Below are 24,288 nucleotides of genomic sequence, written 5' to 3'. Positions count from 1 at the left end.
TCTCCAGTTCATTCTGACTTCCCACGTCTCCTCTTGGATTAAGCTATATTATGCCATAATGTATCCGTGTCCAAACACCAGTATACTCCATAGAAAAAAATTAAAGAGAGTCTTTTGATCTCCAAATGAATGGATCATGTGGTCAGCCATTCCAGTTCTGTTTTCTGATTGGTTGGTTCAACACATTTGTTTGCAAAAGTTTGTCCAGTCCAGGCTCCAATTCCTCTTGTGTGGCTGCTTAGCCCGGTGCTTGGTGGAATAAATCAACTAGCAAAAACGAGACATTTAAGCAGCTGAAAAGGAGTGGGAATCAGCTCAAAGTATGACCATTTTTGACTTTAACGTACAGGTGGCTCAAAGTTTGCATAAATAAGTTTGCTTAAAAAATGTGATAACATGTTCTGCATTCAAATCCACCTCTTTTCACTTCTGCACCAACGAGATCCTCTCAACATATGGAGAAATAATCACAGAATTTAGTAATTTTTGTTTTGCAAATCTGCTGCTCTACATAAGAAAGATAGAAACATAGTAAAGTTGGAGCAGGAGCAGACCATTCTGCTTCAAGTCTACTACACCATTCAGTATGACCAAGTTCCAGTCTTCTCCCCACTCCCTCCATTTTGGCAGAAATGCTGACCTGAAGAGATAACTGTGGGTTTGAGACCTGGGCACTCAAGTTAAAGACAGTGTTTTAGTTGAGGGACTCTTCAAAGTGTTCCTCGTCTCTGAGGAATTTACCCCTGTTCTTAGTACTCAGTAGGGTGGGATCCTGAGTGACCTTTATAGCAGAGAGGAACCCAAGCACATCATGGCTGTCAATGAGTCACTGAACCTCCTATGCCCCCTCCTTCTTTAGCTGTCCATAGACTGTTTTCTTTTCCCTTGTATGAAGTGACGCCACAATCCAGGAAAACCGTATGTTTGTAATTGCTCAGCTTCTCAACCTCATTTTCAGTTATATAAAAAGTTGGTGAGTGTTGATACTGGACCACTGAAATGGTGCCGGTGAGGTAGTAATGGGGGACAATGAAATGGCAAATGAACTTAATGGGTACTTCCCATCTGTCTTCACTGTGGAAGACACTAGCAGTGTGCCGGAGGTTTGTGAGTGCCAGGGAGCCAGAGTGTGTGCCTTTGCTATTACAATGAAAAAAGTGCAAGGCAAACTCAAAAGGTCTTAAGGTGATTAAAAAGAGTCTCTTTTCGATGTGAACCAGGAATATTTTCAAAGTCAAAGCTCTCCAGAATCAAGGTGACCCAAACTCAATAGTCGAGATGCTGTACACGAAGGATGATTCAACTTGCACACACTCCAAGATATTGTTGACTAGTTCAGTAAAACACGAGGGAATAGGCCTTACACACAATATACACAAGACCAAGGTCCTGTACGAACCATCTCTACTTCAACACACTGTTCTCCAACAATAAACGAGATCCTGGAAAAGACTGACCATCCCTGCAAGGGATGACATTCACCAGTGTCTTCAAAGACACCAGCACAGTATTTGTTGATTGAGCAAAAAGACTATTTGAAGATCAAAACCTCAGGTCTAATGCAAAACTTGTCCCTTGGGCAGCAAAGATCCTTAGATTCCTATACACTTCTGAGACCTAGACCGAGAGTTGGCATTGTAAGGCTCCATAAAATCACCACCATTAGCTCTGTGAAATCCTGTAAGTTCACTGGAAGGACAAGTGAACTAATGTTAGTGTCCTCTCCAAGGACAACATCTCCAGCATTGAGACCCAAGTTACTGTCAGTCAGCTATACTGGGCCAGTCGCTTCATTTGCACAGAAGACACCAGACTCCTGAGAGAGGCAATGTCCCAAACGATGGGAGGAGGTTATTGTAACTACTGAGCCAGTAGTACAGGCAGGTTCTGGACCTCTTTAGGCAGGCAGTCTGACAAGGTAGTTTAAAGTTGTAACAAATTTAATTTTAAAAAGAACAGTTTTGTTAAAAACATTGTATATAGAGAGGCAAGTCGGATTTCACTGAGCCATCATCAGACTGAATAAAGTGCAATAAAGTGTGTTAGGTGAAGTTTCCGCACCACTACAATAAAGCGCACCAGTGCCTCGGGTTTACAGGGAAATTTAAGACCAACCATACAAGTACCACAAACTCAAGTTCTGCAAAATGTGTTAAATAAAAGGCTAAAGCAGTGACTCACACAAAGACCTACACTGTCCTGGTACAGAAGGAGCTACATAAGTAACACATCTCACACAGGTACACATGATCACTAAAATAAATCAACCAGAAGGATCAGCAATGCTGCCACTTAACTCCCCTTTCGGACTAGATAATGGCCTGAGCACAAGTGGTCAGCAAGCATTTAATGCCTCCTGGGGAGGAAGGTCCCACGCTATTTTCCCTCCTGGTAGCAACAGGCATAATTCTCTGTCCCACCTGGCTACATTATGACATACTCAGTGATCCTCCCAAACCTTCCTTGAAGAAGTGCAACATTCCACTGACTCCCAGCAACCTCAGGTCCTAGTCTGCTCGAAGCAGAGAAGGAATATTGAGAATGGTATTGATAACCTCCAGGCCATGCTTCAGGAGTCCTAGGCAAGAGGCAGATAGAGTGTACCACCTCACGATCTACTCACACCTCCATCCAGTCAGCTACCTCAAGTCTCAGCTGATCCAGGTTAAAAATGTAGATCCAGGTTGAATGCAAAGAAGATTGGCTTTACTTGTCACCTGTATATCAAAACATACAGTGAAAGGCATCGTCTGTGTCAAATCAAATCAACGCGGATTGTGTTGGGGGCAGCCCACAAGTGTCGCCACGTTTCCATCGCCAACATAGCATGCCCACAACTTTCTAACTCTAACCCTAACCCATGTGTCTTTCGCTGTAGCGTGGGTGGAGTGGCATGGTAGCATAGCATTCAGCTGAATTGCTTTACAGCACCAGCAATTACCGATCGGGTTTCGGTTCCCACTGCTGTCAGTAAGCAGTTTGTACTCCCTTTGACTGCGGGGGTTTCCTCTGGGTGCTCTGGATGCCTCCCACTGAGAGAATGAGGGTTTCAAACATTTGCCATTGGAAAAGGGCATCACATTTTATACGAATTATCAAGAGTAATTCTCTTTTATTCCGTCACTTGCAGCTGCCAAAACATCCATCCCAAAAGAAGTGCCCAGCAGCAAACTGAAAGTCTGCCTGGATCCTCATGTTCGGTTAAAAATGGACAAGTTGGAATTGGTAAATATCTCCTATCTGTCTACCTCCTCCTTCACTCCCTTTCTTATTTCTCTTCCTTCTCCTGCCTTTTGTCACCTGATCAGCTCTCAGCTTTGTCATAATTTCCACCCTTCTGACATCTGATACCAACTGCTAATCAATCGTCGATCTGCCTATCACATGCCAGCCTTTGCTCCACCCTTCCCTGCCACCACTTTACACTACCCGCCCTTTAGTCCTTTAGCCTAGAGATGAAGGGGCTCGACCCGCAGTCAGCCATCTATTTCCCCCCTCAGATGTCGCCTGACTAGCTGAGTTCCTCCAGCAGCTCTATTTTTGGTCCCTTTAAATAGAGATAAAGCAAGATTCAGTGTCCTTCTGAAAGCTTTTTTTTCCTACGTAAAGTGCTTACGGTTGGCAAATGAAATCCTGGATGTAGCCATCCACACCATTGGATGCCACAATGAATTTTGTGCATCAATCAGATGAGATCCCCAACTTCCAGTCCTACAAAAACAGTGGTTTTGTGTAATCAAATTCCTAGATAATGGCCTGCAGATTCATTATATTGGAGTTTTTCAAACGGACCAGAAGAAAACCTAATGCTGATAATGAGTGTGAAGTCTTCACCTTAAAAACTTTTAAGGGTATGGAAATTTTCAAACCTTAAAGCTGATTAGTTGGCTAAGGCATTGTCACAATTGTGAACTTAGCTGTTTTACAGTCTACTTATCTCCAAAGGTCAGGGTTCACCATGGATGTTGCTTCCTAGCTGTTTAGATAGGCAAGCCAGGGCAGTACAATATGGACAGAAGCTGTTGCCCGGGTGGCAAGCTCCCCCTCTCCACACATCCGATGAACCCAGAGGAACAACAGAGACCGATGCACTTTGGCACCAGCAGCATTGCAGGAGTTGCCAGTCAGCGTTGAATTCACTTAGGAGCTCCAGCTCTGGAATTTTCCCTCGGGGTTTACTCCCGAAGCCTTCCCTGTGAGTGAGTGTAGCCACAAGGCAGCGGAGATTTGAGGTCAGAGCTTTCCTTCTCCCAGATGAGCTGCCAAAGACGACTGATGGGCTCAATCTGCCCAGAGCAATTGGTTTTAAGACGCCAGTAGCACGCCTTTGCCCCTTTTCCTATCAGTAGAAATGATTTGGCGGGGCTGACGCAATTTGAGACACTCACCATTGGGAGCATTTAATAGGCAGTTGGAGCTTACTCTCATTATCATCCCCTGGCTATAACAGCCTTAAGGAACCACAATCTATTAATATGGCCAAGTTATTTCTCGATGTTGAAAACTGTAGGCAATTCAGAATCCCGGAAGCATCGATTTGTGAATATTCTCTGGTTTGATGAAAAAGGGTAAAATCTGAAATCTTCTTTGCCTGCTGTGGATTTCAAGGCACAGTGTGTTTAAACATTGCCTCAGCTTGGGGCATGAGGTTAGATCTGAACCTCATCATTCAGTCCTGCTCAATCAGGACTAGGCAGAAGGGATGATGGAATGGAAATGCTGAACAATAGCCATCTAACCAATGTAGAGGAGCACTGCATTGCGCCTCAGTAATTTTCTAACGCGGGCTGTAGTCGGACAGTACTCTCACTGTAGCTTTGGCTGTTACAGAGTCCTCTCTGTTGCAGGCACTGAAGTATCTAGGGCTACGTGTCACAGAAGAACAGAGAAGAGCGCTGAGGCACGGTCTCAGAAATGACTCTCAGGGAACTGTAGCCTTCGGAGGTAAAGATGGCTTTTTAATTAAAATAACACTTTAGGGACATTTATCCATGTTTTATTGCTGCAAGAATCTATTTCACAGGAACTGGTTTCTCTAAAGAGAACTTACTATGATTATTATCAGCATAGATTCATTATTGGAAGCCTAATCGGCCTTCACAGACAATCATGGCTGTGGAGGCCAAGTTATTGGGTAGATTTATTGGGTTCTTGATTAGTAAGGGCATTAAAGTTATGGGCAGAAGAGAGGAGGACAGGGCAGAGAAGGTTAATAAATCGGTTATGATCAAATGGTGGAGCAGACTCAGTGGGTTGAATGAGATAATTCTGCTCTTCTGTCTTATACTCTTAGAACCATTGAACCATAGAACATTACAGCACAGAAACAGGCCTTTTGGCCCTTCTTGACTGTGCCGAACCATTTTTCTGCCTAGTCCCACTGACCTGCACCTGGACCATATCCCTCCAAACCCCTCTCATCCATATACCTGTCCAAGTTTTTCTTAAATGTTAAAAGTGAGCCTGCATTCACCACTTCATCTGGCAGCTCATTCCACACTCCCACCACTCTCTGTGTGAAGAAGCCCCCTTATTCCTCTTCTTCTTATTATTATTATCATCATCCCCCTCTTATTATTCTCCCCATCCAACGTGGCAGACTGCATGGTACAAGAACATAACCTACCACCTCCACTACTACATTAGAATCTGTGAGGGATTGGCAGGGGAGATAGTGTGGAATTGTATCCTCAGCCTCAAAACCCTTGAACTGAACAGTACTGTCTCTGGATAAACCATTGAGGATTCAGATGAGGAATGCAGAACCACTTTACCCACAGCAGTATCTATCTTTTGAATATGGATATCACTGAATTGATATGCATTAAGGTGAAACCACGTTAGTGGGTATTGAGTAACAGATAAAGAATAGAGCATAGTATAGTTGAGCACTGGAGCAGGTCTTTCAGCCCACAATGTGTGCTGAACCAATTAAATTAGTAATCAAATGGCCAACCAATCCCTTCTGCCTACACGATGTCCATATCCTTCCATTTCCCTCATTCAAAAACCTATCTAAATGTGCCTTTAAAAACCCCTAATGTATCTGCCTCTACCTGTTAAGATATGCACCCAACCGGGCCAGCTTTCAGGGTTTAGATACTCCGCCTCTCCGGAATATGGGTAGCTGGCGTGGCCCCTTTAAAGATTCAGCTCTGCTCTGCTCTGCTAATTGATGGCCATGTTTTGCCACCAGGATTTCAGTATTTAAGAGCACCTGAACTGAAGTTCGATGCTCTATCATCAGCTCTACTTTGGATTCCCATTTAGCATTCTAGTTTTAAACCCATTCTTTGTTTCGTCTCGATTCGTATCTCGGCTCTAGCCTCGGATACTCCAGTGCTTGGGTCCTAACGTCCTCACCGAGGTCTCTCGTCACAGTACCACCACCCCAGAGAACGCATTCCAGGCACCCAGCACTTCCTATGTAAAATAACTTCCTCTTCACCCCTCCTTTGAACTTATCCCTTCCCACCTTAAGTGTATGCCCTCTGGTGTCAGGCATTACAAACTTAGGGAAAATATACTGGCTATCTAATCTATCTATGCCTCTCATCATCTTCTAAACCTCTATCAGATCTCCCTGCAACCTCTGCCACTCCAGAGAAAACAACCCAGGTTTGTCCAACCCCTCATTATAACACATGCACTCTAATCTAGGTAGCATCCTGGTAAACCTTTTCTGCAGCCTCTCCAAAGTCTCGACATCCTTCCTATAATGCGACAACTAGAACTGTATGCAGTACTCCAGATGCAGATTAACTGGAGTTTCACAAAGCTGCAACATAACTTCCTGACCTTTGAACTCAGTGACTCAACTAATAAAGGTAGGTATGCCATTTGCCTCCTTAACCACCCTACCAATGAGTCTAGCCACTTTCAGGAAACTATGAACTTGGACCCTGAGATCCCTTTGCTTATCAAATGTACTATTTTGTCACAGCTTCCTTCTCCATGGGCTGAAATTCTGCACTAAAATATAACAGCTTCAAATAAGTCAGCATTCATGAGCACTTAGGCAAACTCAACCACCACCACACACAACTGCAAACTCTTTTGGAGAGCACAGTTACACTCTCACACGGTCGTGCAGCACACTTCTACACACAAGTTCACTCTTACTCCCAGCACTGGTGTCTTGTCCTTCTTTGTATCCTTGGTCTTTTCATAGGTGTCGTGCAGGTCTGACCTACTGACTGCAAGTTACCCCTGGTGTGTACGTCAGTGGTAGAACTGGAGGGAAGCTGAGGGAAGTATGGGCAGAATAGAACGAGATCAGTGAAGAATTAGTGTAATTGGTTCTTGAAAGGCATGATTCTATGGTGCATGTTGTGTTCAGCTCTGACCCCGAGTATTGAACGATTCATGGGGTAGAGTAGAAGAGAACACAATATTCTCTCCTCTGCTGGGTACGAAACCTTTCAGGGACAGGAAGGACTGGAGCTTCTTACATTAGTTTGGGAACTGGGATTTAGCTGGTGGAGGTGCGGATGGTTGCCATCTCTCTTGGCCCATAATAACCCTGAATGAACTCTATACAGATTTTGAGCATGCAATAAGGAATAAACTACCAAAGGAACTAGAGGATGTCGGCCTTAGTCAGAGTTCCCTGATGTTTTACCCTCATGAAGTTGCAAATATTTTGGATACAACAGCTTTCCAATCTCCGGTAAGAAATACTGCTTTTACCTGGCTAGACATCAAACTTTAGATCTCCCTTTTTAAAGCTCCCTGCTTCAGCCTCTCTCTCCTTGTTTAATATGCTCCTTGCCCTAGCATTCGGCTCAAAATAGATTTTGTTCCTGTGAAACAAAGTAAGAAATGCATATACTATTTTAGATTCTATTTATTCTCGAAGTTGCAAATAGAGCAGCGACCCCTTTAAGATGCCCATTGAACCCATTAGTTTCTAAATGAATCCTCACAGATTTATTTGTGCGATACAATATCAAGATCTAAGTTTTGTTTCTGTTTCACCCTGTACATGTTAGATATTTAGCTCTGTCACCTCCCGTGAGTCAGAGAATCTGGAACATCTGCAGACAGAGGTAACCGAGTTACGTCAGGAAGTGAAGAAACTGAAGGTGAGGTTTCTTTATACAGAGGATGTGGTGCAAAGAGATGGTGGAACAATTCTGTTCTTTCTGAGTTTGAGTCACAGAATGTGGGAGTTAGTAGCAAGGCCAGCATCCATTGCACAATCCTAAGACCCCTTGAGAAGACAGTTGGTGAGCAGTCACCTTGAACTGTTATGTTCCTGTGGTGAGGCCACTTACATAATGATGATGACCCAGCTAGATAAAGATTTTTGACCCAGCAGTAATGAGGAACACAGATTATACTCCAATGATTTTTACAACTGAGGATGGTGTACAATTCCTTTTGCTGGGAAGACTAGACTGACAACCAGATCACTTCTGAGCACCCGACTCACAGTCCCAACTGTCCCAAAGCATCTTTGCTGCAGTTACTCTAACTGTGCCTTAACATTGGATTCCTCAAGGAATCCAGTCTCAGAATCACAATTTGCTGCAGTTTTTCTCCCAGTTATGCAAGGAAATCTAGGCAATGAACTGAGATTAAGTGCAAATTGTGAAACTGCACACACTGCAGTGGAGAAGAGCAGTGCTGATCATGTGAATGAGAGATACTTTAGGTAATTTCGCTTAGTTGAATACATAGAGTTGATTTAAACTATTGAATTGTTATTTTAAATGTACATCAGTGTTTCTAGTACAGTGATTTTAAGTATTTTCAATTTTTAAATTGTTAAATATTTTAATTTTTCAGTAATGTAAATCATTTTAATAATTTTAAAATACTTCTCAGTTTCTTAATTCCAGCTGTTTTACCCATCTGTGAAGCCTCATATGTGAACTCAGACCAAACTGAAAATTGTGTCCTACCTTGACCCTGCCCACCTTGGCCTTAACTTGGATTTTAAAATGTTAAAAATGTCATATCAGATCAGATCATTCCTATGACCATAAGACATAGGAACAGAATTAGGCCATTTGGCCCATCAGGTCGGCTCTGGCAATCAATCATGGCTGATCTACCATCCCTCTCAATCCCATTCTTCTGCCTTCTCCCATAACCTTTGACACCCTTACAAATCAAGAACCTGTTAACCTCCAGTTTAAATATACCCCATGACATGGCCTTCGTAGCCATCTGTTGCAATGAATTCCACAGATTCAACACCATCTGGATAAAGAAATACCTCCTTCCTCACCTCTGTTCTAAAGGCATGTCCTTGTATTGTGCGGCTGTTCCCTCTGCTCCTAGATTTCCCCTGTTGAATAATTAATATTTCAGTAATATTTGAGTAATGTTGTAAACATATTGTTTGATTCAGCTTTCTTTGTTGTTTACATAATTCATTACAGGTTATATGTAAAAGTACGTGAATGGCATACGTCATTATGTCACCATGTCATAAGTGCACTCCTTGCTAAAGTAAAAACAGAACTAAGACATGCATTCCCTGGCTCCTTGATTTATCTTTCAGTTACTTTTATGTTTTGGAGTTACAAAACATAACAGTGGTGATGAGTAAGTTATGAACAAATCCAAAAATGTGGAAGCGCAGTGAGACATTTGAGTTTTTTTAAAAAGTGCAATATATTTGTTTCTTCGCAAGAGGAAGTGAAAGATGGTTGAGTTTTTAAAAAAAAAAGGGCAAAAAATGGATGAATCACAGTTGCATAAACAGTGAGAAGAGGATGAGGATAACAGTAAATAAATAAATAGCAGAAGTGGCTGGCTACATTGGAAAGATGAACGCTTGAAGCAAATTTGAAGCAAATAAAAAGCCAATGAAAAGTGAGTGGCAGCTTTGCTGAGTGCATTGGGTAGAAAAGCAAACAGTTTGCTTAGAAGTTTAACTGCTCCAACCAAACCAACTGAAATGAGATTTGCTGATATCATGAAAGTAATGCAGAAACACTTAGAACCAAAACCACTGTTGACTGCAAACACTTTAGCTTTCATAAGCAGAATCAAAAGAAAGAGGAAACAATTTCAGCATACGTGACTGAATTGAAAAGATTGTCTGAACATTGTCAGTTCAATGATGGGCTTAATGATGACTTGACAGATCATTTAATTTGTGGCATCTTACAAGAAAACATTCAAATATGTCTAAATGGGAATTCAAACATATCAATTCAAACATAAATGGTATTAAATGAAAATGCCACACCCAAGTTTTTCAAAGCCTGTCCAGTTCCTTATACCATCTCTGGCAGAAAGCTCTGGACCAGGTGCTGCAAGGCTGCCCAGGCTCTCAGTGTTACCTGGATGACATCATTGTTACTGGTGAGGGTGACGAGGAACATCTACAAAATCTCAAGACAGTGTTAAAAAGATTAGAAGGCTATGGGCTCTGAGCATGACACAACAAGTGTGAATTCTTTAAATCAAATATCACTTACTGTGATCACACCACAGGTGCATGAGGATTACACAAGTGTCCTGAGAAAACTCAAACGGTGGTGGATGCCTCAAAGGATATGTCTCAGTTGTGATCCTTTTCAGGATTTGTCAATCACTACAACAGGTTCCTGCCAAACCTGGCTACTGTGCTCCACCCCTTGAACTCGTTTCTACTGAGAGGGAAGAATTGGCAATGTTGGCTTTCTAAAAGGCAAAGGAAATGGTGACGTCAGGCACTGTACTCACACATTGTACAGTGAAGTTTGCCATGCACTATTCAGGATGCCAACGCACCCAGAGGAAAGGTGTCTGGAGCTGTCCGAACCACTTCAAAGGTTCAAAGATTCAAAGGTTCATTTTATTGTCAAAGTATGCATGTACAGTACAATTTTGAAATTTGTCTACTCCAGATAGCCATTAAATACAGAAAGACCATTGGTGTTGATGAAAGAAAAGACATCAACTCCCCCACCCTGGCATGAAAAAGAAAAGAAACAAAACTCGCAGACCCCAAAATCCAACCCCCCCCCGCAGCAAAAAACGTGACAATAACAGACTCTAATCCCTTCACTCATAGAAAGGAACCATGACAATAACAATCCCTGATCCCCCCCATTCGCAGAAAAGAACAGCAACAGTAACACCAAAGCCCCAACGCTTAAAAACATTAACAGATCACCCACCCACAAGAAAGAAAACACCAAAAAACTGAAGGAAACCAATATAAAGCACAGTCCAAAAATCACATAAATAACAGAATATTGGAAACATCTTTTCATCTGCATACGAGGATAGCAGCCACGAGAACTCAGTCCTTCCATAAAGAGCGACCACCAACCCAGATCCAAACGCTGCTGGACCGGGGGCCAAACGCGCCCATCTGGCTGCTGACCAGCTCTATGAGGAGTGACTGTTGACCCCCTCCGCATTCACCTTGATGCTTCAGTCTCCCTCTCCTCTTCGAGATGCAGTCGTTCATGACCCCACATCCTGTCTTTTTGGGGTTTTTTTTCATGAGTTAGCTCATGTTCTCGGTCCTTTTGGTCCCCCATCTCTAATCTCTACAAGCCAGTTCTCGGGACACAGCATAGCAGTGGAAACTTTGATCGAGTTCCAAACTGTACATCGCAGGCTCCAACAGTTTCTGTAACACAAACAAGACAAAAAGAACAAGCAGAAGGCATAGAAAAAGTGAAATAATTGGAGAGATTTGCTATCTGGAAGATGTTACCCGAGGAAACATTGTTCTCCTGGCCATCTTGACATGATTCCCTGCAGTCCCAGAAGCAACTCCTACAACTACTATGGAGGAGGCCCCAGAACCTGAGATTGTTTCACATAAGCTGCACACTTCAATTTAGGTTCACAGTTATCAGTACTAACAATGAGTCCAGACCTTCTACTGACCAGTTAAACATGATGGCCATGGGTAAAATTAACTCCTGCTTGGGCAGGGACCCAGACCAAATGCAATTCACCTACAACCACAACAGGTCAACAGAGGATGAAACCTCACTGGCTCTCCACTCTTCTTTTCAGCAGCTGGACAACAGCAAAACGTATGTCAGGCTGGTATTTATCAATTACAGCTCAGCATTCAAAACCGTCATCTCCCTCAGTATTAATCACTAAGATTCTAAACCTGGGCCTCTGTACCTCCCTCTGCAACTGAATCCTTGATTTCCTCATCAGCTGACCACTGTCAGTGTAGATTGGTGATAGCATCTCTTCCTCACTGGCAATCAGCACAGATTCAACTCAAGGATGTGTGCTTAGGCCATTACTCTGCTTTCTCTACACTTATGGCTTGGCACAGCTCAAACACCGTCACTGAATTGGTAGGTGACACCACTGTTTTGGTTAAAAACTCAGATGGTGACAAGGGGTACAGGAGTGACGCAGATCGGCTGAGCGGTGTCACAACAACCTTCTACACAACATCAGCGAAACCACAAAACTGAATGTGGACACCAGAGAGGGAAGCTGGGAGAACGCACACCAGCGGTGGAAAGGGTGAGCGGTTTCAAGGTGCTGGACACCACTGTGAGTGAGGATTTGTCCTGGGCTCAACATGTTCATGCAGTCACGAAGAAGGAAGGCCAGGGGCTCTACTTCATTAGGAGTTTGAGATGATTTATTATGTCACCAAAAACTCTTTCAAGCTTCTATAGATATACAGTGGAGAGCATTCTGGCCGGTTGCGTTGCTGCTCCGATTCGCAGGCTACAAGTGGTTGTAGACGGTCATAGATTCCGTCAGCTCCATCACAGGCATTCCTTCCCTTCAGTCGAGAGTTGGTGTCTCAGGAAGGCAGCATTCATCATTACAGATGCTCACCATCCAGGATATGGCCTCTTCTTGTTATTGCCATCAGGGAGGAGGTACGGGAACATGAAGACCCAGTGTCAATGAATCAAGAACAGTTTCTTTCCCTCTGCTGCCAGATTTCTGAATGGTCCTCATTATTCCTTTATTTTGCACTTTTTAAATTTTTTAAAATTAATTTTACAGTACTGTGCAAAAGCCTTAGGCACTTATATATAGTATTCTTGCACTGCACTGTATTTGTCAGTGTGGAATGGAGAGCGAGTTTGTAAATCTGGCTGAAGCCAAGGACGTTGGGAATGGTGAGCATGGAGTGCCACAGGAGGGATGTAGGACAGGTGGCAGAGAAGGAGTGCCAAGGCTGAGGAGTGGTGCGGGTGCAGACACACCCCGCCCTGAGACACCAGGCAAGGTCATTTGATTCCAAACAATTGATTTATTGATCATTACAGGATGTCTCTCTGGTGCTTCCCACTCCCTCCCCTCTCCCTTCCCTTTTTCCCAACCATGATTCCTCCCTCCCTGACCCCTCCCACTCTCAGTCCACAAAAGAGACCCATATCAGAATCAGATTCATAATCACTCACATATGTCGTGAAATTATCTTTTTGCAGTAGCAATACTGTGCAATACATAAAGTTACTACAGTACTCTGCAAAAGTCTTAGACACCCCAGCTCTATATATATGTGCCTCAGACTTTTGCACAGTACTGAATCTCTTCCACTGTACTACAGACACAAAACAATACATTTCATGTCATATAAATCAGTGATACTAAATCTGAATCTGATTCTAAAATAAAAGAGGAATTACACTTGGCACGCTCTTCCATTCTCAGCTAAATCCTCCCATTGCTTTCACCGACAATTTTATATATTATTATTATTGCTGTTGTAGTGTTATCATTCAGTTATTGGGAGCAAATGTATGGTTTGGTATAGTGAAGGGAAAATGAGAGAAAATATACAAAGATTAAACATTTTAATTTTATTCATCATAAGCAATGACCACTGCACAAAATGAACAATAAAATGTAAACATTTATACAGGGACATCATGAACTCCAAAATAGCTGAAAAGAATGGATGTTATTGCAGTACAGAGAAGTGGTTAACCATGTATTGGGCACAGAGAAGTGGTTAACCATGCATTAGTTACCTAGTGGTTAAGTTACTGGATTCTCAGCCCAAAAACACAAGATTCTGCAGAAGCTGGAAATCCACAGCAACACACACAAAATGGTGAAGAAACACAGCAAGTCAGGCAGCATCTATGGAGAGAAATAAGGAGTCAATATTTCATGTCAAGATCCCTCACCAAGGCTGGAAAGGAAGAGGGAAAAAGCCAGAATAAGAAGATCAGGGAAGGATAAGGAGTACATATTGGCAGGTGGTAGGTGAAACCAGGAGAGGGGTGGGTTCGGTGGGGAATGGGAGAATGAAGTAAGAATGCAGAAGATGTGGAAAAGGTAAATGGCTGAAAAAGAATGAATCTTGTAGGGGAGCACAATGGACCACTAAAAGAAGGGAAGGAGGAGGGAGACGTGAGGAGAAGAGAAGGGTGAGAGGGGAACCAGAACTTGTGAACAGAAATAAGAGAACAAGGGGAGAGAACTTGGTATTCACAGCCCAGCTGTTGATCCAGAGCTCTGAGTTTGAATCCCACTAAGGCAGCTAGGATTCAAGTAATGAAATAAATCCATCAGTTAAATTTAAAAAAAAAACTAGTATCAGTAGTGATAACTGTGAAACCACTGGGTTTTTTTTGTAAAACCCATCTAATTCATTGGTATCCTTAAGTAAAGGGAAGTGGCAATTCTTACGTGTTCTGGCCTCTGTGTGATACCAGATACAGCCATGTGGTTGACTCTTAATTGTCTGTGCAATTTGAGACAATAAATGTCTATCTCTATTGTGTCCATCATTAAGATCTCTCATCATCCGGTACATCCCCTGTTCTCATTGCTACCATTAGGGAGGAAGTACAGGAGCCTGAAGATACACACTCAATGTTTCAGGAATAGCTTCTTCCATTCTGTCTTCGCATTTCTGAACCCATGAGCACTACCTAACTTTTGCTCTCTTTTAGCACTACTTATTTATTTATTCTTTTATATTTCTTATTTGTAATTTGTTATGTATTGTGCTATACCACTGTTACAAAATAACAAAAGTTCATTTATTTATTATCAAGGTATACAATTCTGAAATTATTCTTCTCCAGGTAGCCATGAAACCAATAAAGAAAATAAAAGAAAGGAGGCACAAACATCAACCCCTAAATCTTCCCTCCCTGCACAAAAATGCAAACAATAATTGGATAGTGGACTACTTGACAGATAGACCTCAGTATGTGCGGTTGGGAGACTGTAGGTCTGACACGGTGGTAAGCAGCACAGGGGCGCCGCAGGGAACCGTACTCTCTCCGGTCCTGTTCACCCTGTACACATCAGACTTCCAATATAACTCGGAGTCCTGCCATGTGCAAAAGTTCGCTGATGACACGGCCATAGTGTGTCAGGAATGGACAGGAGGAGGAGTATAGGAAACTGATACAGGACTTTGTGATATGGTGCAACTCAAACTACCTGCGTCTCAATATCACCAAGACCAAGGAGATGGTGGTGGACTTTAGGAGATCTAGGCCTCATATGGAGCCAGTGATCATTAATGGAGAATGTGTGGAGCAGGTTAAGACCTACAAGTATCTGGGAGTACAGTTAGACGAGAAGCTAGACTGGACTGCCAACACAGATGCCTTGTGCAGGAAGGCACAGAGTCAACTGTACTTCCTAAGAAGGTAGGCGTCATTCAATGTCTGTAGTGAGATGCTGAAGATGTTCTATAGGTCAGTTGTGGAGAGCGTCCTCTTCTTTGTGGTGGCGTGTTGGGGAGGAAGCATTAAGAAGAGGGACGCCTCACGTCTTAATAAGCTGGTAAGGAAGGCGGGCTCTGTCATGGGCAAAGTACTGGAGAGTTTAACATCGGTAGCTGAGCGAAGGGCGCTGAGTAGGCTACGGTCAATTATGGAAAACTCTGAACATCCTCTACATAGCACCATCCAGAGACAGAGAAGCAGTTTCAGCGACAGGTTACTGTCGATGCAATGCTCCTCAGACAGGATGAAGAGGTCAATACTCCCCAATGCCATTAGGCTTTACAATTCAACCGCCAGGACTTAAGAACTTTTTAAAAGCTATTATAAGTGCTTTTTGAGATATTGATTTAGATGCATATCATATTGTATGTAATTAGTTTTGCTACAACAAGTGTATGGGACATTGGAAAAAAAGTTGAATTTCCCCATGGGGATGAATAAAGTATCTATCTATCTATCTATCTAATAGAACAGGCACATCAACCCCCAAATACCTCCTCCCACAAAAAAGTGAACAAAATGGAACAGGCACATTGACCCACAAATCCCCCACCCTACAAAAAAAATGAGGGAGGTTGGGCAAAAAACACAAAATACGAAAAAAAATATAAGACCGAAAAAGAAGTCTATAGTCCAACTCCACATCCCAAATGCAGAAAGGCTGCGCAACATTCTCCAGGCCCAGCAGCGGGCTCTCCCCTCTCAGGTAGTGTAGCAGAGCGATCCTCAGCAATCAAAAGGCTGGCAGCCGTGCTCACCTTCTGCATTCACTTCGATGTTTCAATCTCCCTTGTAGCTTCTGTCGGCAGACAAAGGGAGTTTTAATCAGTGAAATGGTGTCGAACCGGCTCGCGCCCTGTCCCACCATGAGGTTTGCGCACGCTTCCTCTGCCTCCCGGAACGCTCCTGGAGACTGCAGAGTGCTGAAGCACCCAACCGATCTCCAAACAGCAAACCACAGGCTCCAACAATTCCAGAATCACATCCAAGACAAAAAAAAACAAATGTTATAGACATAAAAGAAGTAAAATATATGCATATTTTACATGACAATACATCACTGATAATAAACTTGATTCCAATTTTGATTCTGATTCTAATTCTGGGATTCCAGAAGCAACGATGATGTACATAGTTACATCCTAACTTTTAGTGATGTTGACCAAGGGATAACTATTGACTAAGGTGAGCTCTGTGAGCTTCCAAATCGGGTTATGAAATGTTTCACATCCATCTCAGATGTTAATTATTTCATTCAATGTTCACAATTTTGTAAATTAATTAATCTCAAGGTAGGTATTTTTAATAATGTAGCTAACCAAGTTCTGTGTCCCATTGAGTCTTCCTTTGCCATTTTAGGCTCTCATCAAGGAGACAGAGAAGAGCAAGAAATCACTAGAGGATGAGCTTCAACAGCTCTCTCAGGTTAGTGTGACTTCAGGCTGCAGATATGGAGAAGAATTGTCATTCACACGCTGCGTATTTGGGAAGTCTATGAGTCATATTGCCTCAGAGGCGAAGAACGGCATTGCAAGAACTAACTCTGTTTCCAAATCCTGCAGAAAGCAACAGCTGCACTTACGGAAAACAGGACTTTACAGAGCAAGTTGCAGTTGGCCAGTTCTGTCCAGCACCAGGCTCTCAGTGCTGAGCAGGACTATGAGGAGGTGATCCGTCTTCTGGAAGCTGAGATCACAGACCTCAAAACTGAGCTGGCAGAGAAACGGCAGAAGGATCGTGCGGAAGTTTCCAAGGCGAGTTGTATTCCGACTGTTGTGAGATAGCTAAATGCACGTGGGTGGGAATGAAGTGATTCTCTTTGTTTGACCTGAGAACATGAAAACTTGCTGGGTCTGAAATTTATGTTAAGGACCACCACCCCACCCCTTCTAGCTCACCCAACACCTGGTAAGTTTGCTGGAATGGAAGATTTGGGATGTTGTGCGCGAAACAGTTTGCAAGTTCTTCATTTCATGAAATGTACACACGAATGTCATGTGACATCACATCAATCATTTCTGATTGAATATAGTAATCCTGTGGTAGATGCCTTTTAACAAAATTAAAGACCTTACATTCAGAGGAAACATTATTGTAAAAGAATTAAAAATACACATTTCCTGTAAACATTGCCAATGTTTTTAACGCTAACCACATAAAGAAATTTGCCTAACATTTAACCACCTGTGAGAGTCTTGATCCTTTAATGTAGAACATTAGGGATAATTGGGAAGCTACCATGAGCGGAGTCGAGGGATATGGGGAGAAGGCAGGAACTGGGTACTGATTGTGGATGATCAGCCATGATCACATTGAATGGCGGTGCTGGCTCGAAGGGCCGAATGCCCTACTCCTGCACCTATTGTCTATTGTCAGTTTCTTTTAACTCCCTGATTCCAAAGTTATATGAAAAACTTGTATTTATAGAATCATTAAAACACAAAAAAGGGGGGTTCAGCTCTGTCAAGATAATCACATTATTCCCATGCCTTACTTTTTCATGTAGCGCTTCAATTTTATTTTTGTTATGACAAAGAGTCTATCCAAACAAATGTACGACAGGACCTGTCTCCACCAACCCCTTTTCATGGTGCCTGAGGCAAGGCGACTGCTAGTTCTTTGGCTGAACTCTGATGTTACATTCCTCAATCAGGAAGCCTGAAGAGACACTAATTCCCCATTATCTAATCTGCACAAGAATCTTACACTAGTACAATGACCATTCCCCCTTAATTCCAAAGGAGGAGAGTAGATGTAACGGACAAGGATATTGGTTAATTATTATTTTTTTAAATTATTTCAGTTTTAGATTACATTCAAAATTTTTAAAGGTTTTAATACTTTGATGATCTTTTTGTTTTTTTAAATGGCACAGTCAGAAATATACAGTGTTACTGCTTTGACAGTTCTACCTAAGACAACAATCATAGTTTATGTGTTTACTCATTCTCTTAATCTTTTACCTGCGCCACAGTAGTGTAGCGGTTGGTGCAATGCTATTACAGCTCAGTGCGTTGGAGTTCAGAGTTCAAATCCAGCACCTTCCTGTTAAGGGTCATCCCCCATGATATTACTATGTCTGTGTTGACTTTTGTGATCTTGTCACAAGTGATCCAGTTAATTGCAAATGTGGTTATTCACATTCCTCTAATGGAGAATGAAATTTATTTAGAAGTCGATGACAAGTGCAGACAGCTCACAGCTGACTCAGTCCTGGCCCATTACTTTTCATCGCATTTTAACACCTTGCAATTACAAAACACATTAGGTGTGGAAAGATACATCCAAAGGTACCAAGCAGGAACAAAAAAAAACATTTTATTTATTTATTATTTCGAGATACAGCGCAGAACACTCCCTTCTGGCCCGATGAATCATGCCACCCAGCAGCCCACCTATTTAACCCTAGCCTAGCCACAGGACAAATCACAATGACGAATTAACCCACCAACCATCATTGCACTGCGGAAAGAAACCAGAGAACCCGGAGAAAACCCACACAGTCACAGGGAGAACGTACAAAACCCCTTACAGAGGGTGCTGGATTTGAACTCTGAACTCCAACGCACTGAGCTGTAATAGCATTGTGCTAACCGCTACTCTACTGTGGCGCCCAACGTTCATTACCTGAATTAACACAAAATTCCAGCAGTATTTTGTACACTAATTGGCTTTAGCGCTGACTTTATCAGGGCAAATCAGTCATGATGTGGGGGGGGGGGGGGGATGTGGTTTGTGATCTTATTTTCAAGTACAAAGGGTCTTTTCAGGCACCACTTTTAATTAAGCCACTTCCAGATTGTGATGACTCTGTATTTCCTGTTCACCCTGTTGGAAACTTAAAAGGACCTTTATTCCCAAACAATGAGCAAACTACCAGACCACAATTTCATAAAACACTGCCTATGGAGAGTCAGAGGGTCCGGCTGGCCTGATTTAGCTCAGCAGGCATCTTTACTAAGGAGCTGTGCTGCCTCAAAAGAAAATTATTAAATACCTGGCAATGCATCGTCCATTTCTGGTCCAAAAGCGTTACTTTATCCAATTTTGCCATAGCATTGACAAGTTTGGTGGCAGCATTGTCTTTGTAAAATGAGGCTAATTGAAAATAATGATATTTAAGATAATATTAAGTAACATTCAAGTAAAAAAACCTGTTGATTCATATCATTTACCTACCTACCTACCACCCTCCTTTCCTCCCTCCCTCCCTCACGGATTAGGCTCTTCTGGCCCTTTGAGCCACATTGCCCAGTAATCCCCCAATTTAATCCAAGCATAATCATGGACAATTAACAATGACCAATTAACCTACCAGCCAGTAGGTCTGTGTGAGGAATCCAAAGCACCCGGAGGAAATACATGTGGTCACAAACATACCAACTCCTTACAGGCAGCAGTGGGAGCTGAACCCAGTTCGCTGGTGCTGCAAAGCGTTGTGCTAACTACTACGTGGCCGTGCCGCCCTATCGGGGAGAAGGCAAGAGAATGGGGTTGAGAGGGAAGTGGCGATGAAATGGCGGAACAGACCCAAAGGGCCAAATGGCCTAATATAGCTCCTATGTTTTAAGGTCTTACAGTCATACACTGAGAGAATCTTAAAGTAAAATATTTTAGCAACTTGGTGCCTTACAAAGTAAACAAAACGGAGAACTGATTCTCCAAGAGCCTGCTCTGCTGATACTGAGATTTAATTTGTTAGGAGGATACACACGATCTGCAACAGAGGCTGTCGGTTGCCGTCTCTCAGCTGCACACATCTGAGCTTGCCCGCAAGCAGTTGGAAATCTCAAACAAGAAACTATTTTCCTTTGCTGAGGTGAGGCTTGATAATTGCTTAAGTACTTTCGCAAGTGGAAAGATTGATCTGATTGGAATCTGCCAGTGTGGTGGTGTTTTAAGTTTGCAAAACAAACTAAGTTATTGTCATTACTGACACAGGACATTGAGCAATGCTGGCACACACCAAACTAATCCTGTTTAAGGACTTGTACTTGTGTACCTGCTTTTACAACCTCAGGGATGTTACGCCAATTAAAAGTTTTTGAAGCATATTCACTGTTATTATGGAGGAACTAGAGAAGCAAGGCAACTAATCTGTGCACAGCAAGCTCCCACAAAAAGTGATGCAGTGATGCCCAAATCCTTGATCAACCGGGTTACCACAGTGATCACAGCAGTGCTTCAGATAATGCCAGATGGGTTATGTTCCCCCCCCCCCCCCCCGAGAGAGCTGAGAGTCAGAGGGAGATTGTGCTGCCCCATCGAACTCCCACTTCACCCACTTACTTCCATTTTTACTATTCGCAACAACTCCCCCCATTTCTCCTGCCACACAGGGATAACTTACAGTCACCACTTAACCAACTGACCAGCAACTTCGGATAAAGATTTATCAAAACTTACTTGCTTTCTATCCATCTAGAAAGAAAGCCTGAGGATTAGTTTGCTTTCTTTGTGAACTTCCAAAGCTGTAGTGTAAATTTAGTGATCAAAGCACAGTGCGGGCATCCTATGGGTGGCAACACTTGCGGGCTGCCCCCAAACACATCCTCACGTTGTGTCGGTTGTTAATGCAAATGAAGCATTTCGCTGTATGTCTCAATGTACATGAGCTTAATAAATCTACTCTTATCCTGCCTGGATTTAAACCTTCCAAACCATAAATTATCTGCCTATTTTTCTTCACACCGATAGTTGATAAACTTCATCTACCAAATGAAATTCAAAACCCTGCAGATGTAGATGTATGGTGAACATTTTGGGAATAATGGCCGCAATTTATTATCCTTTAAGATAGTTATGAGTAAGAATGAAATTGGATCTTGCAAGAAGATACTAAATTAGGTGAGAGCAAATTAAGACAGGATAAGGGGTGTTGATTGGGAGCAGCAGCTGTCGGACAAGTCCTGACATGTGGGAGTTGTTCATAAACACAAGTTTCTGCAGATGCTGGAAATCCAAAGCAACACAGACACAAAATGCTGGAGGAACTCAGCAGGCCAGGGAGCATCTGTGGAAATGAATAACCCGTCGCTGATTTAGGCCGACAACCTCTTCAGGACCGGCAAGGAAGGGGGGAAGGCATGAGAGTAAAAAGGTGGGGAAGAGGAAGGAGGCTAGCCAGAAGGTGATAGGTAAAGCCAGGTGGGTACGAAAGGTAAGGAGATGGAGAGGAAGGAATTTGATAGGAGAGGAGAGTGGAATATTTGAGAAAGGGAAGGAGGAGGGGACCCAGGGGGAGGTGATAGGCAGGTGAGAAGAGGTAAAAGGCCAGTGGGGAAAGAAAAAGAGGGGAGGAGGAAGGAAATATTTTTCTTCAAGGGTCGGCTGATCAGAGTTCAGAATTGGCATGTTCTGGTAAGTAGTGAAAACAAGGATGGCAAGGTAAGCAAACCTTGGGTAATGGAGAGGTCCTGAACTAGTCAGCAAGAAAGAGGAATGAAATGTAAGATTTAGGAAGCTAAAATCAGACTGGGCCCTTGTAGAATATAAGCAGAGCAGGAGCATGCACAAACCGATGATTTAGAGGCCAGAAAGGAGCCATGAAATGTCCGTGATGGGCTGGATCAAGGGGGGGTCTCAAGGCAGGTCTGTTACACAGACTGTGATAGGTGCCAGGAAGTGGGTAGTAGTGGAAAGCAGGCAATTTGGTTAAGACCATAAGACATAGGAGCAGAACTAGACTATTTGCCCCATCGAGTTTACTCTGCCATTTCATCATGGCTCATCCATTTTCCTTCTCAACACCATTCTTCTGCCTTCTCCCTGTAACGTTTCATGCCCTGACTAATCAAGAACTTATCAACCTCCTCCTTAAATGCACCCAATGACCTGGCCTCAGCAGCTGCCTCTGGCAATGAATTCCACAGATTCACCACCCTCTGGCTAAAGAAATTCCTCCTCATCTGTTCTAAATGGACATCCCTCTATTCTGTAGCTTGTCCTAGACTCCCCCACTATAGGAAAATCCTCTCCTCATCCTCATTCACTCTACCGTTTCAAAATTCGTTTCAATAAGATCCCCCGCTTCATTTTTCTAAATTCCAGCGAGTAATGACCCAGAGCCATCAAACTCTACTCATACAATAACCCTTTCATTCCCAGCATCATTCTTGTGAACCTCCTCTGGACCCTCTCCAATGTCAGTATATAGTTTCTTGGATAAGAGGACCAAAACTGCTCACAATACAAGTGAAGCCTCACCAGTGCCTTATAAAGCCTCAGCGTTACATCCTTGTTTTTATACAGTATTCTAGTCCTTTTGAAATGAGTGCAAACATTGTATTTGCCTTCCTCACCACTGACAAAACCAGCAAATTGTCCTTTAGGGAGTCCTGCATGAGGACCCCCAAGTCCTTTTGCATTGCATTGTTTTGAATTTTCTGCCCATTTAGAAAAAGTCTATACTTTTGTTTGTTCTACCAAAGTGCATGACCATACACTCCCCAAAACTATATTCCATCTGCCAATTCTTTGCCCCTTTTTCCTAATCTGTTTAAGTCCTTCTGCAGCCTCTCTGCTTCCTCAACGCTACCCGACTCTCCACCTTTCTTATATCATTCGCAAACTTGCCTCCTGCCAATCAACCAGTGCTCTATCCATGCCAGTATCTTTCCTGTAGTACCATGGACTCTTATTCTGTTATGCAGCCTCACGTGCAGCACCTCGTCAAAGGTCTTCTGGAAATCCAAATACATAACATTTACTGACTCCCCTTTGTCTATCCTGCTTGTTATTTCCTCAAAGAATAACAGAGGCTTTTAGACACACATGAATATGAAGGGAATGGAAGCACGTGGATGATACACAAACAGGAGTGTGAATTGGCATCAAGACTGGCACATCTTGGGCCAAATGGCCAGTCCAGTGCTGTACTCTTCTATACCCTATCTAATTTTAATGAGTTAACCTTTTTATTTAAATGTTCTTCTTTTATTATTTTTTGTAATCTGTTAAAATATCCACTTGTTCTATCTCCCCAGCAGTGAAGAAAAATGATTTAATATTTCTGCCATTGTCATATTGTATTGCCTTGTCCATGCTTTAATGATCCCATTCTCGTACCAATCTTCCCTTTTTAATATCTATAAAATACTTTTAAGTGTTCCTTTATTATTTAATAGTACATCTTGCCACCTTAGATTTATTTCTCCCTCTCTTCATTTTCTCTGTTATCATGGACTACTGTGCTCCCTTAGTACTTGCATGTATTTTATACCTTTTCCCAACCCTCAATTATTCTCTTTTTTCATCCATGGGATCTCTTGAGTATTTAGCTGGATTTCTTTCTCTACTCAGTTGAGCAACATTCTAAATATTTTCATTTGTTTGTTCCTATCCTCCATTTCGTTGTCCTGTTCTCAAAATAAACTTCCATTAAGCTTGTTTTTGTCATACACGCCCTTCCCTATTTAAAAGTGTATTATATTACAGTAGCTATTGCCAGATATTCCCCTACTTCTCCTTCTCTCACATGCATTCCCCATGATCAGATCCCATAGCAAATCTTCTCATTTTGGGTCTTTTTACATACTAGGTTAGAATGGAGTCCTGTACACATTCAGGAACTCAATTCCCTTATCTCTTTTACCTGCCTTTGTAGTATAATTTAAATTGGACTGATGTTCTCTGTATTTCACGCTGC

At 42.6% G+C, this 24,288-nt stretch overlaps 1 protein-coding gene across 2 annotated transcripts in view; it reads left to right on the top strand.

Moving 5' to 3' along the window:
• The window catches only part of LOC140735378 (syntaxin-binding protein 4), a 120,562-nt gene that overhangs the window by 74,339 nt on the left and 21,935 nt on the right, over positions 1 to 24,288 (top strand). For both annotated transcript variants that reach the window (XM_073060363.1, XM_073060362.1), the window contains 7 exons: positions 3,131 to 3,225; positions 4,848 to 4,944; positions 7,542 to 7,669; positions 7,992 to 8,084; positions 17,001 to 17,066; positions 17,204 to 17,395; positions 20,344 to 20,460. In XM_073060363.1, the coding sequence (XP_072916464.1) occupies positions 3,131 to 3,225; positions 4,848 to 4,944; positions 7,542 to 7,669; positions 7,992 to 8,084; positions 17,001 to 17,066; positions 17,204 to 17,395; positions 20,344 to 20,460 (788 nt within the window). The remainder of the gene's footprint in view (positions 1 to 3,130; positions 3,226 to 4,847; positions 4,945 to 7,541; positions 7,670 to 7,991; positions 8,085 to 17,000; positions 17,067 to 17,203; positions 17,396 to 20,343; positions 20,461 to 24,288) is intronic.

The sequence above is a fragment of the Hemitrygon akajei genome, chromosome 11, assembly GCF_048418815.1.
Source record: "Hemitrygon akajei chromosome 11, sHemAka1.3, whole genome shotgun sequence".
In the NCBI taxonomy this organism is placed as follows: domain Eukaryota; kingdom Metazoa; phylum Chordata; class Chondrichthyes; order Myliobatiformes; family Dasyatidae; genus Hemitrygon; species Hemitrygon akajei.
This window is presented reverse-complemented; position numbering and strand designations above follow the sequence as displayed.